General features: G+C 39.9%; 1 protein-coding gene across 5 annotated transcripts in view; it reads right to left on the minus strand.

Moving 5' to 3' along the window:
• The window catches only part of tox (thymocyte selection-associated high mobility group box), a 368590-nt gene extending 356594 nt beyond the window's left edge, over positions 1–11996 (minus strand). For 2 of the 5 annotated variants that reach the window (XM_085993010.1, XM_085993007.1), the window contains exon 1: positions 11457–11996. In XM_085993010.1, coding sequence (XP_085849136.1) covers positions 11457–11558 — 102 coding nt within the window. In that variant the 5' untranslated portion in view covers positions 11559–11996. The remainder of the gene's footprint in view (positions 1–11456) is intronic. The other 3 variants (XM_085993006.1, XM_085993002.1, XM_085993003.1) reach the window with 2 other exon arrangements.
• Between the last annotated feature and the right edge of the window lie 5227 nt (positions 11997–17223).

The raw sequence follows: 17223 nt of genomic DNA on the forward strand, positions 1-17223 counted from the left end.
TATACTGTATTCGCTGCTCACGATGCGGTCTCCTCTACATTGGGGAGACCAAACGCAGATTGGGTGACCGCTTTGCGGAACACCTCCGTTCAGTCCGTAAGGGTGACCCCGAGCTTCCGGTCGCCTGTCATTTTAATTCAACGCTCCATTCCCACTCGGACCTCACCGTCCTTGGCCTCTTGTATTGTTCCATGGAAGCTCAACGTAAACTCGAGGAACAGCACCTCATCTTCCGATTAGGCACTCTGCAGTCTTCCGGACTCAATATCGAGTTCAACAATTTCAGATCATAACCTCGGCCCCTATTTCGTTTTTTCTTGTAATTTTTCCACTCCTTCCCCCCCCCCCCCCTTTCCTTTTGTTTCGCTCTCACACCTGGCAGCTATCCCTTGCCCTGCCAGTACACTTTACACCCAATCTCAGCCTATTACCATCTTGTCTAGCTTCTAACACCTTTTATTGTCTCTTTTTTACTTCTTTTGTTTCTTTTATCCGATTGCAGCCCTGCTTCTGATCTATCTTTTCTTTCCAGTTTTGAAGAAGGGTTTGACCCAAAACATCAACTCAAATTTCTGTCCACGGATGTTGCCTGGCCTGCTGAGTTTTTCCAGCATTTTCTGTTGTTATTTTGGATTTCCAACATCCGCAGTATTTTGCTACCAAACTTGGGGGTGTGGCAAACAGTGATGATGATATCAATTGACTGCAACAGGATATAGAAAGGCTAGCAGGATGGGCAGACGAGTGGCAGATGGAATTTAATATGGAGAAGTGTGAGGTGATGCATTTTGGCAGAAGGAACAGGGAGAGGCAATATACTCTTAATGGCACAGTTTTAAAGGGTGTGCAGGAACAGAGGGACCTGGGAGTTAATGTGCATAGGTCCCTGAAGGTGACAGGACATATTGAGAGAGTGGTTAGCAAAGCATATGGGATCTTGGGCTTCATAAATAGATTTATTGAGTACAAAATTAGAGAAGTTATGCTGAACCTTTATAAAGCACTGGTTAAGCCACAACTGGAGTATTGTGTCCAGTTCTGGTCACCACACTTTAGGAAGGATGTGAAGGCCCTTGAGGGTGCAGAGGAGATTTACCAGAATGGTTCCGGGGATGGGGGATCTTAGCTACAAGGACAGGTTGGAGAAGCTGGTTTTGTTTTCATTAGAGCAAAGGCGGTTAAGGGGTGATTTGATGGAGGTGTACAAGATTCTGACGAGTTTGGATAGGCTAAACGGGGAAAGGCTGTTCTCACTAGTTGATGGTACAAGGACTAGGGGACACAGATTTAAGGTTTTGGGCAAGAGATACAGGAAGGATGGGAGGTAAAACTTTTTTTTTAATAAACACAGCGAGTGGTGATATCCTGGAATTCGCTGCCAACGGAAGTGGTGGAAGCAGACACACTCAATGTTTTCAATGGGAGACTGGATAGGCACTTGAGGGAAATAAACTTGCAGAGCTACGGGGATAGAGTGGGGGAATGGACTGACTGGTTTGCTCTAGAGAGCCGGCATGGACTTGATGGGCTGAATGGCCTCCTTCTGTGCCGTTATGACTCTATGGGGGCGAATTTGTGACCGGGGGCGCGTTGGAGGTGGGACTGCCGCTTGTCAGGTTGATGTCCCGTCTCCATCGATTTGTGGCCAACCCACGTTATTTTCCCTTGATTGACCTTGTTAAGCCCGCCCAGCGGGCTTAGCAGGCCAATCAAGGGCAAGCCGGTTGCAGAGCAAATCAACGTATGATGTTTCATCTGCCAAAAATTTTTGACAGATGAATTGTCATCGTTTGACAGCTCTGTGAAGCTGTCAGTGACAATCCCTGCAGTTTGATGAGGTATCAAACTTCTTTCTTTAACAGAATGGAGATGGTTGTTGCATCTGTGAATGCAACGGCCACCTGTCATTCCCAACAGAGGTCCGAGACTCTCCACATACAAACCGACTGAAGCCTGCAGGAAGAAACAAAGGTAAGTACAGTTTTAAAAACACTTTGCACTTACCTCAGATACTCACCTCTACACTCTTGTAACCATCACTTACCTTCACACCACACTTTTGCACCCCCACCCGACCCTCGAAAACCCAGTACTCGCCTCGCTGAGCTGGCGTGTTTTGGAGCCTTCGGGAAGCCCGCACGCGAGGGCAAAAAGCGGATAATCCTATTTTCTGCCGTTAACTACCTGTTAACAGGCAGTTAATAGGCTTTAATCCCTTCCCACCTCCAACGAGACGGGACCCGGCGCGGGATGGCTACCCGCCTCCTGGGAAGATGGCATGGAGGCGGGTTGGGCACCCGCCCCCAAATTCTGCTATTTTCCCGGCAGTCCCGCCTCCATACCCACCTACCCATCGCCCCCTATGACTCTAAGGCTAAAATTTGTTTGAAAAATTCCAGCTACAGATTTCAGCCTTAACTATTGTCCTCAATTTCAGCTAAGATGTTTATATTACAGTAATGCTAGAAGATTATCAGAAATGTCAAAATAGATGAAGGAGTCTCCGACACATGTTTATGCTCATGGCGCAGTATGGTTAAAGATAACGGGGGAAATTTTAATTCTCCCACTTGCCGAAAACTGGGTGGAGGGCAGGTAAATGGAGCGGGAGATTTTCCCTCTAGCCTCCTGTCCTGATCCCACCGACTGAAATTTTAACTTCCTTCATTAAATATGCAAACTACAATTTTCACATTGGCCTGAGTGAGGAAGCGGCTGCAGCTTCCTTGGCAGGCTGAAGCTAGCGGGAGGAAGATCAGCAGGAGCAGAGGCCCCTCCATGTGAGTTTAATTCTTTCCTTTTTGGGGTCAAGAATACCGGGAGTGTTCCTCCAGGCCCCACAAGGAAAGTGTAGACCTCACTTGCCCAAACTCCCACCCCGTCCTTTTCAAACAGTGAATGCCCCGGAACATCCAATTTTAATGGCCAGGAAGCCTCTCACGCCATTTCGGTCGGGATGTCAGCCAGCGACATGTTAATGAGGCCCAGCAATTAAAATCAGCCGGGCCTCCTGTTGCTGCTCCCGAACGGACTGACTGCTGCCCCGCTGGGAGCAGCAACATTCAACAGCAACAGCAATATTCCCCCCAACATTTCGAAAATGCAATATTCTGAAGTGCAAAGGACAGACATTAGAAGTTATACACAAAGTAATACTAAAGGTTATAATTTCATTTGTGGTTTTTTTGCACACCAAGTTAATGCATTCGCGCAACTCTTGCCTGGACTATTTTAACGCAGATGCCATGGATGTAGTTAGATATACGGAATGCATGAACTTGTGTACATATTTTTGCAGGGGGCACCAGTATGATTGATTGATCACCAATTCTGAAATTGAGGCAAAAAGCTGCCTCAAGGAAGTATACCTGCAGGAGTGTAGCTTTGCATCATGACATCCCTATGCTTCTGTAAAGCTCAGGGCTCCCCTTCGACATACTGAGACATCACAATAGATGGTCACTTTCGTGCGGGTGCAGATTTTTGAGCAGACTCTCTCCTTCGGTTTCAGTATCGGCAATTACTCAATTGTGCCAATAGAATTAGGATTTAGGGTTATGAGGGAGGGGTAGATTTAGAGCTACAATTAGGTTCAGGGTTAGATTTAAGAGTTAATGTTGGATCTAGGGCTAGGATTAGATTTAGGATAAGGGTTAGATTTAGGATTATGGTCAGATTTAGGGATAGGACATGCCATTTGGAAGGAGTGTACAAGTTCTGAAAGACTATTTTCAGTAAATAAATCGCAAAATGAAGATACAGTGCAGTAAATATTTAGCTAAACTATCCTTTCAGTTGAATGTTCATTGTAGTCAGTAATCACACAATAAAACTAAACACTATGCATTAATGCTCTGAGATAGCAATGGTAAGAGTACTTACAAAAAAATGCTGAATACTTTTACAAATTTAAAAGCTTTACATAATATCTGGCCACAGATTAGAAAGTCCCTGCACAGTATTACATTCTGTGGCTTAATTTCAAAAATATATTTGCATGAGTCAATACTGGCAATGAACTCTAGGTTGAATAATACTGATGATATCAACATGTTCAAAATGCTACTGCAACAGTTTGCAAATGATGGCAACTTATTTACGATTTTGTGTCCCTTATCCTGACTGTCTGAATAACGACTCTCTAAAAATTGTAATTCACTTACAGGGTTATAGTTAATTCTTAACTTATTCACACAACTATTATATCTTGACCTGTAGATATGGACCTCAGCAGTAATAAACTGCAGTGAATGCTGCCAATGCACTTCTTCTGATACACACAGATGATATGCAATTAAAATCCCCTTTCACATTCTTATGAGGCTGTCAATCAAGAGAAAAGCCTTTTTGACAGCACTCAATGAACCATACACACTAACCACTGAACAGGAACTTAAACAGTAACAGCCTTTGTTACAAGCAGGGGAAAATTCTATCTTGATTAGCTTTATTAGTAAGACATCTCTTTTTAAAAGTTGACATGTGAGAAATTAAGAAAAGGTTGAAACCGTACAACAACATTAAAATATTTTCTAAAGTTGTATTTAATATTCCTAATTATGCATAAAGAACAAAACATTAAACAATTTTATTATTTCTTAATATTGCATTTTTAGGTCAACAGGTCTGAATATTTTAAAGTTTGAAAAAGGATGAAGATTTTTAAGATAAAATGAATAAAACCCATTAGGTTTTAACAATATTTGTCATGTTATATTTGATAATATATTACAAATTTTGCAAAATATAAGTTTTTGTCAATTACAAATGAGTATTGTGCAACCTACTAAATGTTCTCAAGCATTTAGTTATTTTCCGCCTCTTAATAATGTCTATGACATATTTTGACCTTTGTTTCTTGATAAAGATGATGGCACTAAAGAATAGAACATTTTTCCACACCCAACTCAACTCCTTTGTATAATTCCACACATTTACAGATTTGTCAGAGCTAAAATGCATGAATTAATCCCAAACTGGGGCCTATTTCACACTATGGACTCATGTTGGCTGAAACAGCCCGACTGCTACAATGCAATTCTTTTGTGACCTTCAGAAAATCATTAGCAAGATGAACTGGGGAGGATGGTAGTGAGTGGGTGATAGCTATCTGCTTTTACCTTCTGTCACTCCCAGTCCTCATTCTGCGCTAAATGGTAGAGATTCACAACGCTCACAAAACACCGGCAATAACAGGCGCCAATTTAAAAGGCATCACAGATTCAAGAAGTAGTTTTGGATGCTCATAAGACCTGGTTTATTTTGGAAGGACAGTGAGACAACTCTAGACTGCTTTTAAAGGCAGGCCTCTATAAGTGAATAATAGAAACTTAAGATGAGTATTTGCCCAGCCATTCCGTCTCATTTATTACCAAAGGCTTTTTAAATAATTGTTTCTTATGTAGAGGAACTAAAAAGTATACTTTAGAGCAATCAAGTGATAGTAGTTCCATCTATTGTTAATATCCACTTTTGGGAAAAGTGAACTGGTATAGTACGAGTGATGCATTCATTTCATTTGCTGTCAAATAAATATTGCAAAAGCAACAATGAATTAACACAAGTCACTGGGATGTTTAATATTTAAAACTACTAAAACACAACTAACTGTTCATGTGCAATAGCAATCTATGAGGCTCAGTTTTACTATCTGTTTCATTTTATTACAGTAAAATGTGTTAGTGCATTTTGAACTGAAAAAACTTGTAATGGAAGCATAATACTTCTCATGGTATCTGAAACAGACCTCTCATCAAAGTAGGAGCATAAGCAACAGAAAGCAAAAGCATTACATCTGTCTGACCCAATGACTGAACTAATCTTTAAGATCCAATTAATGGGACAACCATAACAATGCATCTATTATTTTATGGAACAACTTTTATGATGTTATTTTCATGTATATTTCTGCCAAAATCTTGAAGCATGCAATCTTGATATTTCTGCTGTAAACCTTAACTGAATATATCATAAATCTCACAAAGCTAGTATGGTATTCTCAAAAAGCTATCTGACACTTGTGGTTCAAATCTTTTGCTACTATTTAATCCTTAGTATTAGCTTAACATTAAGAAATGTTTTATTTAACTTTTTATCCCTCTTCCTTTGCTAAGCTCTTTCTCCAGGAAGGACAGCCTGTGAGAAGGTTGTGTAGTTACTCTGTCTTAGCTTCCAGTGCAAATGCTGTTCGGTTTATTTGCCACCAGCAGCAGTTATGTATCTTTCAAGTGAGATTAAAAGGTGTCTGCATTTTCCATATTGCAACAATTGTTCTCCTGCCCCACCAGTGTTGATGTGAACTGAGAGATTTGGGAATTTCAGACACTGGTCATCACTGGAGCTCAAAGTAGCAACCACAACTGTGTGCCACGTTTTCTATCAGAATATAAGGAAACGTCTCTTGGTTCCATAAATTAAGATGGCAGTTAATGACAGCATTATTCAAACAATATGTTCCCTTTGGTTACTATCTGTTTACGGAAATCATGGGTTTAAATTTTGTTTTAAAGATTGAACAAATTGGCTGCCATGTTTGTCTACATAACAACAATGACAACGTTTGAAAAGTAATTCACAGGCTTTGAAGAACTTTTGAACATCCTGAGGATGTGAAAGGCACTATGTAAAAATAAGTTATTTCTTTCTTTAATTTAAATCCAGTCTGAGGTAGTTAGTCAAAAGTACTGCAAACTGTACTTGTTGATCAGCTTACTTTATGAAACAGTTGGGCCAGAAAGGACACGACAGCCATCATCCCAAGTTAAGTACAATTGACATGATCTCAAAAAATCTGTCTCCCTTCATTTCATGTTATCTAAATGAGGTGAGCACAGATGCATCTTTACTGTAGCAGTAGCGACAAGTACACACTAATGAGTGTCACATATGGAGCATGGCATAGCTGATCAAACTACTGTTTCCACTACAACACGGACTGTAAAACAGGAACTCCAACAGTGGACAACTCTGCTTTCTTGGCAAAAGGCCTGCAGGGTGCATCGTTGTGTTTGAAAACACATACTGAGAATTAAATGTTGATGTACTGTACTAGATTAACGTTAACAGCAATCCTTATAAATACCATTTTAAATTGAACTGGCAACATTTGCAGCGGATGGATTCCTGAAATGTATTTTTTATATTACAATAGGTACATTAAATAGCCAACGATTTGAAATTCAGTGCTGCCATATGGTCAAAATCTTTCTGTTGTTGAGTTTTTTTTCCAGATTGTTCCTAGTTTGCATTTTGCATTAGCAATTCTTTCTTTTGTCAGTTCTTTTGTCTGCACAAAATTGGCAGCAGTCCAGATTCAAAGTAGATCTATTCATTTGCTGACCATATAACCAGTGCCATTCTAGTTCACATCAGCCTGAGAGCTAAGCTCTGCAGAGAATAAAAGGCTTGCTTCACCACTGACGAATGGTGTATATATTTTGCCATGTTAAAAAGGTAATACCATGTCTAAAACTAACAATATAACTTATAATTTCTCATTCACGAGCAAGCAGCTGCTGAAATACTCATCACGTAAAAACTTCAATAGCTGCCAAAGCAGTCCTCACAGCAAAACTGTCACCATCATCCAAACTATGAATTGAAAAGGTGCAAGATTTGAAAGCTGAAAAATGTGTCAATTGTGCATTGATATCTAATGTGAAAATAATGCACAACAACTGTAGAAAGTACAAATAAAAGTAGGATTGTTAGGGATGTTGCACCATTAAACTCAAAAGTATTGGGTTTTGAAAGTTTGTCTACAAAGCACAAATATATATATATATATATATATATATGAATAAATAAATGGAACAGCAATATGTTCTTGTCTTCATATAGATTTTTATTGTTGTAAATGCAAGAAAATCAGACTAAAGTAGCACCACTTTTGCTTAAGGATATGTTCTCGAATAGCTTTCTGTTTAGCAGAAAACATCCCTCATTAACTTACCTAGAATAATTTAAACAGAGCTGCATCTAAATATGTAATGCTCATCTCTAACCTAGTCTTCTCCAAAATGTCACGTGGTTTCCTTTAAAAGTTTCAATGTAACTTGGTTACTGTTTATTTAAAATGTTGGTAAAACCATTGAAACAGAGTGGAATGTTGTCAAGGTTTGATCTTTACAAGTCCTTAAAACATGACATGTTTGAAAACAACTGCTGTATGTAAGCAATGTAACTGAGAATGGATTAACAATAAAAAAAATTACCATGGAAATTTAAATGTGCTGTCATCAACAACAAAATTAGATGCTCAAATACAACAATGCTCTTGGACAATAGGAATAAACTGAATTTCCTAAACATCCAGTTAAATGCAGGAATAAAAGTCTCTTGTATTAAAATGCACAGTAAATCTTAAACTAATATTTTCTTAAAACTATCAAAACGTTGCACCCTCTGCTAGTTTTAATGACTTTAGGGTTCAAGTTAGAAAAATTGAACATATAATAACTTTGTAGGGCTTCTTTCTTTTCTAGCTCCCGTTGATTACCACCACTGAAGTTGTTCTTCTTGGCATCTATTTACTTGGGACTGTCCAATGTGATGCCAGAAATACTTAGGTTTCTGGGGTGGTAATATGTTATTTAGAACTAGATTAGTTTGTTAAGTGTTCTGAGGGTCACTTCAGGTCTGACCTCTTCTGTGTGTATCAGTCAGGCAATGATGTATCATTAACGCATAGCAGCTGTATCCCAATTGATGCCATGAACAGAACAGCTTTTTATAGCCATCAAGGGAGTGTAGATTGGGTTCTTTTATTAACCACTAAATGTGATTATTACATTATATGACCTGTACTTTTCTAAATAGCCCATTTGTTCAAATGGTACTGTTTTCTGAAAAGTCAATAGATGCAGTTAATAAATTACTCCTGCAACACTTTTTTAGTTATTTGCTGTATTTTGCAACAAGTTAAATGGTATTTAAAAGACTGAAAATAAATGGCTTCTTACATGGTAAAGAGCAACCCTGGGCAATTCACAATAGCTACTAATGATATATGGTTGACTGGAGAAAACTGCACCCAGCACCATTTACTCAGAAAGGTCAATTCTTACTCACAACACTCAAATGCTCACAAAGAAAATGATAATTTCACTAAAATAAATTGAATAAATCACCAGCATCCTATGAAGCTGAATGAAAGGACACAACAGTGATTAGAATTTGCTGGAAAGATATTTCACTGGCAAGTTAACAATTATTTGCTCACAACTGGCAAGTTGATACAATTTTGAGAATTGTGCTAAGTGAAAAATTAGCAGGTTATGTATAGGTAACACTTCTGTTGGGCATTTGGATAAGCACAAGAGCCCACTAGTATGTGAAAATGAACTCTGAGCACTTAACACCTTCCTGTGTTTTCAGTAAATTATTTGTGTGAAACAATTTATTAATTTATGAATTATATATTTCATTCATTCATGTGAAGCCTCAGATGTATTGTAGATAATTACATAGAAAACAAAGGATACTTGAGAATGAATTACAAGGCTGTAATCCAATCTTGGGGTTCAGATGACATCATAAACCATGAGGCATTTTATAAATGTAATCTTAAACCCTGAGGCTAGTCTGCAGCCTCAAACTTCCTCACTTACATCTGTTACTTTCACTTTTACGAAATACAGGAATTTTTCACATATAGTAATAGTTTTGGGTCTCTTTTTCAACATAAAATACTGCATGTTTGATGCTAAACATTTTACTAATTGAAGCTTGATTTCATTTTTGTGTATGATATGCATCATTTTGCACAAGATGATGCAGGCAAAAGCCAGTTGCATGCTATAGGTGAGTGTGTTATAATTTAAAAAAAAGGATAAGTGTGTGTTGTATATATGAACATTATATTCAGATGTACATTCCACACACAAAAACTGAAACACTTTGTTTATCTGTGGTTTATTTGCTTGTTTTAGCAGCATTAATGCTACCAAAACCGAAGAGTGCACCTGTCCTTGATGCACTATGCTGCTCACAAAGGGGCAATGATGCCTTGTTATGTCACCACTGAAGTAGTAACTTTTTTGTTTTCTAATTTTCAGGATCTACCTTCTTCTGTACACATCACAATCTGAATTTTAATTATTACAGGTAAACTCTAACAAATTCACTAGCGCCAAAGATAATATTCATTGTATGATGAAAATGAGCTATAAAATTTAACTGACAAGGATTTCAAATAAGATGCTCTTTAAATGAAATTGATACTACCAGACATAATGTTAAAATTTGCAGTGGGTTAAATTATAATTTTATTTGTATTTAAATGTATTCATTATTGCCTCATGATTTAACATTAGATAATTGCATTATATTCCATACACTGATGTCCCTAAGTTAATGTACACTATCATACAACGTTAAACATTGATGTTTAAATGAAATTACTTCTGCATACATGCATTTTAGTTTTTGGAATATTATTAAATAGGTTTGATTTATTTTGCTGCAGTTTTGTTATACACACAGCACACTTAACTAGGTATATCTGTTCATGTTTCATACTCAGCTCCTGAAAGGTCCTCTGTGTTTGTCCTGTAGTCTGACCCACATACAACAGCATACCATCCATTTTTGTCTGTTTACACAAGAGATACCTCACACATTTGCCATAACTAGCCTAGTTTGAATTGCCCTCCTGCTCCGTACTCGTACAGGGTACTTGTACAGGACACTTTCCAAACTGTAGGTTTCATAGTTTAAAACTAATTTGAACTAATACAACCACCCAATACAAGCAAATACGTTGTAAACTGACTCCCTAATAATTGATTCAGTTTAATTGTACTCCGTTCTTCATGCTTAAATACTGCATGCACTAAAAAGTCAGTCAACTGAATCTAAAGCACATTTTTGAAGTTTATTCACTTGTTATGTAGTAGGTACTAAAACATTGGGACAGATCACTAGCTAGAAACATTTAGCCATTACTGTATGTGCAATGACCACATAGGGAAAATTAGTGAGAAAGCTGCATTCCTTTTCCAGAGATTTTAAAATGTTAGAAGACAACTGTTAGTCTATCCACTGACAGTGCAGGGCCACATAATTATCGCAACATGTTCAGTCACAATTTCTGACACAATGAAAGGAAATGAGTCGGAACTAGTTTATTGAGATCAATGCAGTTTTACTACTCACTACTGTAAACATCCTGTGATTAAAAGGAAAACAAGCTGTAAAAAGCGAGGTGTACTGTACATCGTCTCCCCCCAACAGCCCGGCCTCAACATTCACTTACAATGCAATACGATGCGCTTTAAAACTCATCAGTACCACCTTATTATCCCCAGCCAAAAGAGCCAAGTGCCTGCAAAACACTGCTCCCACTCAGGTTTGCATTAAACTGATTGCAGTTTTGCATCGCGCCAGAACTCCAGAAACATTCGAAGAGATGCAAGTGTAACAATACATGCTTTAAAAAAAACTAAAAAGTAAATCACCTTATTGCAATAGTATGGATCTAAGCAGGGTGAAGGTCCCAGGCAGGGAGTATCTGTGGAGATGTTAGCTGGAGCAGTCTGTAGATAAAACCTCACGTCCATTTCAGTGAAATTTGCAGTGAACACATCAAGCAGCTCCCCTTTTTTCTGGTTTGTTCGTGAGAGCAGAAAGAGAGAGAGAGAGAGAGAAGAAACAGGAGAGGGAGGAGAGACACCTTCCCTGCCTCACATCCGTTTGTGGTCTGCAGTAAGAGAACTCTCCAAAAAAAAGAGCAGCAGCCTGTAGTTTTCTGCTTCCAAAAGAAACCGCTTTGCAGTCCAGTAATACTTGAAGAAAAAAATAATTACAAAAAATCAAGTTAGTAGGAAAGCTGTTTTTTTTCACGAGGTGGTGGAGGAAACTTGCTGACTTTTCCCCCCTCCCCCTGCCCTTACAAGAGGAGAATGTGTAGTTTTGTTAGCCTTCGGCAGCCGATGAGCTCGTCCACGCGCTTGGTTGTGACACAGCGAGGAGAGCACGAGAGCGGCGCCAGCTTCCACACAAAGAGAAGGGCTCCAGCCGCACTACCAGAGAGCGGCGGCGAGGGGGCGCTCCAACAGCTACAGGCTGGCAGAGCCGTGCGCTCAGGAACAGTCAGCCCTCAGCGAGCTAACACAAAGCCATACATTATCCTGCCTAACAAATGGTTTGTTTTGATGTTCCTAAAATGAACCATTAGACAACATGCCAGTGCTGTCATTCTGGGCGTTATTAAAATGTCTCAGCGTCCCCCCCCCCCCCAGACGAAACTAAACTAATTCATTATCTTCTGCCACAACAAGCAATATTCTACCCTCTCCTCCCACATTCTGTGGAAAGCTTGGGGGTACCGACCGCTGTTGGCAACCCTCCTGTACCTCATTCAGTTATTCATTCACACAAGGCCACTGTTTCACAGTGATTGAATAAGTCAAATTCCATTTTTATTACACCGGATTACAGAATGTTTACTGGTGTTTTTGGAATCGCATTCCACAATTCCATCAATTTATCATTCGGCCCATTGGTTTATGGCGACTCAATAAGTCAAATTCCATTTTTATTAAATGGGATTTTAGGATGTTCCCACGATTTTACTGGTGGTCTGGGGGTAACATTCTGTAACTGTCTATTTTTCCATCAAATCTACAAATCTTGCTTATTCTTCATTCTTCCACACAGTTCAATAGCTGGAGATCACTCAAAGTGTGAACGAAAATTCCGATTATGTTTCTTAGCAGTTTAAGATTATTTTTTCAAACTTTATTGCAGATCAAATGTGATTTGAGGAGTTGTCTCCAGTGATTAAAATGGAATTTGTTAAGAGGTGTGCACACCCCAACCCAGTGTACCTTTGACCCTACCCCATAACCTTTAGTACTGCCAATGCTGCACAATTTTGGCCCTGAAATTTGTTCAGTTAAGCTCATCATTGCAGGATATTTTTTAAATAAGAGGAATTCATCCAGTAAACTTTATAGTGACTTTTTTTTCAAGGTGTCAGCCTTGGCTCAGTGGTAGCACACCTGCCTCTCAGTCAGACATTTGTGTGTTCAAGCCTCACTCCAGACTTGAGCATGTAATCCAGGCTGACATTTCAGTGCACTACTTGAGGGACTGTTGCTGGCTTTTGAATGAGATATTAAATTGAGGCCCCCTCTGCCCTCTCAGGTGGACATAAAAGATCACTTGGCACATTTTGAAGAGAAGGGGAGTTCTCCTGGTGCCCTGCACAACAGTTGTCCCTCAGCCAACATCACTAAAACACAATGGTCCAACATTTGTGATCGGAGGCTTCCCGCAGGCGAATGCCTCCGACCTGTAAAATATCTACGCATTTACCTGGTGGCCCGGGAGATATGGAGGGTTGCGATTCTGGGCCTCTCCAGTTACGTCCGGGCAGAGGCCCACATAGCCCAGGGGCGCATGTGGTTTGCAAGCGCCCCTGGGATCACATGGGCTGCACCAACCAATAAAAGAAGGGAATCCCCATTCATACTTATGGGAGTTCCGTATGTACTGAACGCCCATAAGTATGAATGGGGATCACTTAAAAAATACACAAACACATGAAATAAATTTTTTTAAAATATTTAAAATGAATTTAAATGCCATTTAATTAAATATTTTAAACAAAAATTTAATTTTTTGAATTTTTAAAAAATGTTTTAATTGGGCTAAAAATAAACTTACCTTATTGGACAGGGTTTTTAATGTATAAATGAGTGATAACATTTTATTTTCCTATTTTTTAAAAACTCTTATGCTGGTAAAAGCAGGCCTTATGCCAGGCGTAAGAATTTCACGGGCATTCAGCGGCCGGAAGTTGGGCAAGTAGCACAACTCTCCACCCGCAGAGGCCCTTTTCTTGGGGATGCGGGGATCTGTCAAGAAGATTCGTGACAGATCGCAAGTTCCGGGTTTTAGCGCATGCACTTCGCATGCCTAAACCTGGAACTAGCGCGGCCCCTACGGGCATGTGCGCACCTCATACGCACCCGTAGGGGTCGCAAAATACAGCCCATTATCTCGTCATTTATCTCATTGCTGTTTGTGGGACCCTGCTGTGTGCAAATTGGCTGCTTCATTTTTCTACATTACAACAGTGACTATGCTTAAAAAGAGTACTTCAATGGAAAAGTCCTGAGGTCATGAATGGCACAATATAAATGCAAGTTCTTTCTTTTTCTTTTAATGGGTAAGAGTCAAAATTACTCTCATGCTGCTGTTCCAAACCATGTTTACAAACTGGGCTCAGAATTATTGAACAGGGTCAACTACAGTTACATCTTGTTGAAATACATAAATAATTAACAATTTCCAGACTGCACTGACAGATCCTGTCACCTTTAGATTCTTTTTTGCTGCATTTACTTACTTCTCAAGCAGTTCCATGCACCGATGAGGTCATGCATTTTTTGAGAATGGGAAAAAAGAACTTGCATTTATATAGCACCTTTGGATAGAGGATTGGTTAATGGACAGAAAAGAGAGAGTAGGGATAAACGGATCTTTTTCAGGTTGGCAGGCTGTAACAAGTGGGGTGCTGCAAGGATCAGTGTTGGGGCCTCAGCTATTTACAATCTATATTAATGACCTAGATGAAGGGACCGAGTGTAATGTATCCAAGTTTGCTGATGATACAAAGCTAGGTGGGACAGTAAGCCATGAGGAGAACACCAAGTCCGCGATTTTGCAAATGGATGCGGCTTGGGAGTGGGTCAGCTGATTTCCGGGTTCCAGTCCTGCCCCCAAATGCATCCGGCCCACGGACGTGATTTTACGTTAATTGGCCTTGTTAAGCCCGCCCTGCGGGTTTGCCGGCCAATTAAGAGGAAGTTGGTCAGATGATGTCATTTCTTGATGTGTCATCTGCCGGTTTTCTTAAAGGGACCACGCACAATTTTTCTTTGACAGCTCATTTCTCAGTGTTTGACAGCATTGAGGTGCTGCAAACACTGACAATCATTGTACAAAGGTGAGCTCTTGCACCCAGGCTCTCCAATGACTCCCTCCATAGGCTAGAACAGATGGCAGCTGCAGATGAGGTTACAGAAGCGATCTGTCACTGGTGAGAGAGGTTCTCCCAATGAGGTGGGACTAGACAGCCAACTCAAAACTTGTTACCTACAGAAAAGTAGAAATGCATTAAAAAATTATTTTCCCAACATTTTCTTACCTCTGAAACTCACCAGTGCACCATTGGATCCTTCACACCACTTCTGTAGCTGTCATCAATGCAGAAAAATTACAGCACACTCACAACACGCCACACTTACCTGGCGTGGTGTCCGGATGTTGTGGAACCCAAGGCAAAAGCGGCAAAATTGAAAAAGAGCCTGTTAACAAGTATCAAGTACCTGTTAACAGCCAGGTAAGTGGCTATAATCCTCTTTCCACCGCTAGGTGTTGGGTCCATGTGCAAATCGGGGACCCGACACTTCGGAAGATTGATTGGAGGCAGTTTGACAGTGGGTTTCCTACCTGCTGTCAAACTTTACAATTTTGACAGCGGTCCCGCCTCCAATCCCGCACTCTGAGGACTGGCAAAATTCTGGCCAAAGAGTCTGCAAAGGGATATAGATAGACTGAATGAGTGGGCAGTAAGGTGGCAGATAGAGTATAATGTCAGGAAATGTGAGGTTATTCACTTTGGTAGGAAGAATAGAAAAACAGAATATTTTTTAAATGGTGAGAACATTTCAAATGTTGGTGTTCAGAGAGATTTGGGTGTCCTCGTGCAAGAAACACAGAAAGCTAGCATGCAGGTACAGCAAGAAATAAGGAAGGCAAATGGCATGTTGGCCTATATTGCAAGGGGGTTGGAGTATAAGACTAAGGAAGTCTTGCTACAATTGTACAGGGCCTTGGTGAGACCACACCTGGAGTACTGTGCACAGTTTTGGTCTCCTTATCTAAGGAAGGATAAACTTGCCTTGGAGGCAGTGCAACAAAGGTTCACTAGATAGATTCCTGGGATGAGATTGTATAGATTGGGCCTATACTCTCTGGAGTTTCGAAGAATGAGAGGTGATCTCATTGAAACATACAAGATTCTGAAGAGGATTGACAGGGTAGATGCTGAGAGGTTGTTTCCCCTGGCTGGAGTGCCTAGAACTAGGGGGCATAGTCTCAGGATAAGGGGTAGGCCATTTAAGACTGAGATGAGGAAGAATTTCTTCACTCAGAGAGTTGTGACTCTTGGAAATTCTCTACGCCAAAGGGCTGTGGATGCTGAGTCTTTGAGTATATTTAAGGCTGAGATAGATAGATTTTTGGTCTCATGGGGAATCAAGGGATATGGAGGTCGGGCAGGAAAGTGCAGTTGAGGTTGATGATCAGCCATGATCTTATTGAATGGTGGAGCAGGCTCAAGCGGCCGTATGGCCTACTCCTGCTCTTATTTATTAAGTTCTTATGTTCTTATATTCTTTTACTGTTCCTCAGGATATTCCAAAATGATGCACAACTAATCATTTATTTTTGAAGTGCAATCACCATTATGAAGGCAAATGTGGCAGCCAATTTGTGCACAGCAAGGTTCACAAACAACAATGTGATGAATGACCGGTTAATCTGTTTGATGTTGGAGGCTTCAGTTTCCTATCTCAACCAAAAGACAGTGGGCTGAATTTTCCTTACCTTGGTGGGTCCGGTGCAGCCGGTGTCCATGGTGGGTTCTGACCCCACTGCTGGCTCCATCCCACTGTACAAAATGAACTTACCTTAATGGGGCCTATAAAGCCCGCCCAGTGCATTCCCCGGCCCAATGAGATGGAGCGGGCCTGGTGACGTCATTCATGACCTGTTTTCAGCCAGGATCCTTAAAGGGACCCTGGACAAATTTTAAGTTCAATCTAACATAGTGGGTGTTGAATCTTTACTGTACAATCGTATAATAAAAGTTATATATGAATGACAAAGAAATATTTAAATAAAATTATCATTAAATAATATTACTCCATCTACAAATATGATCAAGAACATCATTAAAAAAGTACATTCATTGTGAAGTTATTGGTGCTTTAGTCACAAATCTATAGACTCTTGTATCAATAATTGGTACAATTAAAAGATGTGTGTGTATAGGTAATACATAAAATTAAGCAGATTTTAAATGTAATTGTAAAGGGGTGGATTTACAATCTTATGCAAGTTCAGTGGAACAGCTGTGGAATCCCTGACAAACAGTGTAAGTGTTGCTTACAATGTGTTTCTGGGATTTCTGCAACTCTTCCGTTGAAGTTA

This window comes from Somniosus microcephalus, chromosome 7 (assembly GCF_052327205.1).
Source record: "Somniosus microcephalus isolate GS21.2 chromosome 7, FLI_Smic_1.0, whole genome shotgun sequence".
NCBI classification, from domain to species: Eukaryota; Metazoa; Chordata; class Chondrichthyes; order Squaliformes; family Somniosidae; genus Somniosus; species Somniosus microcephalus.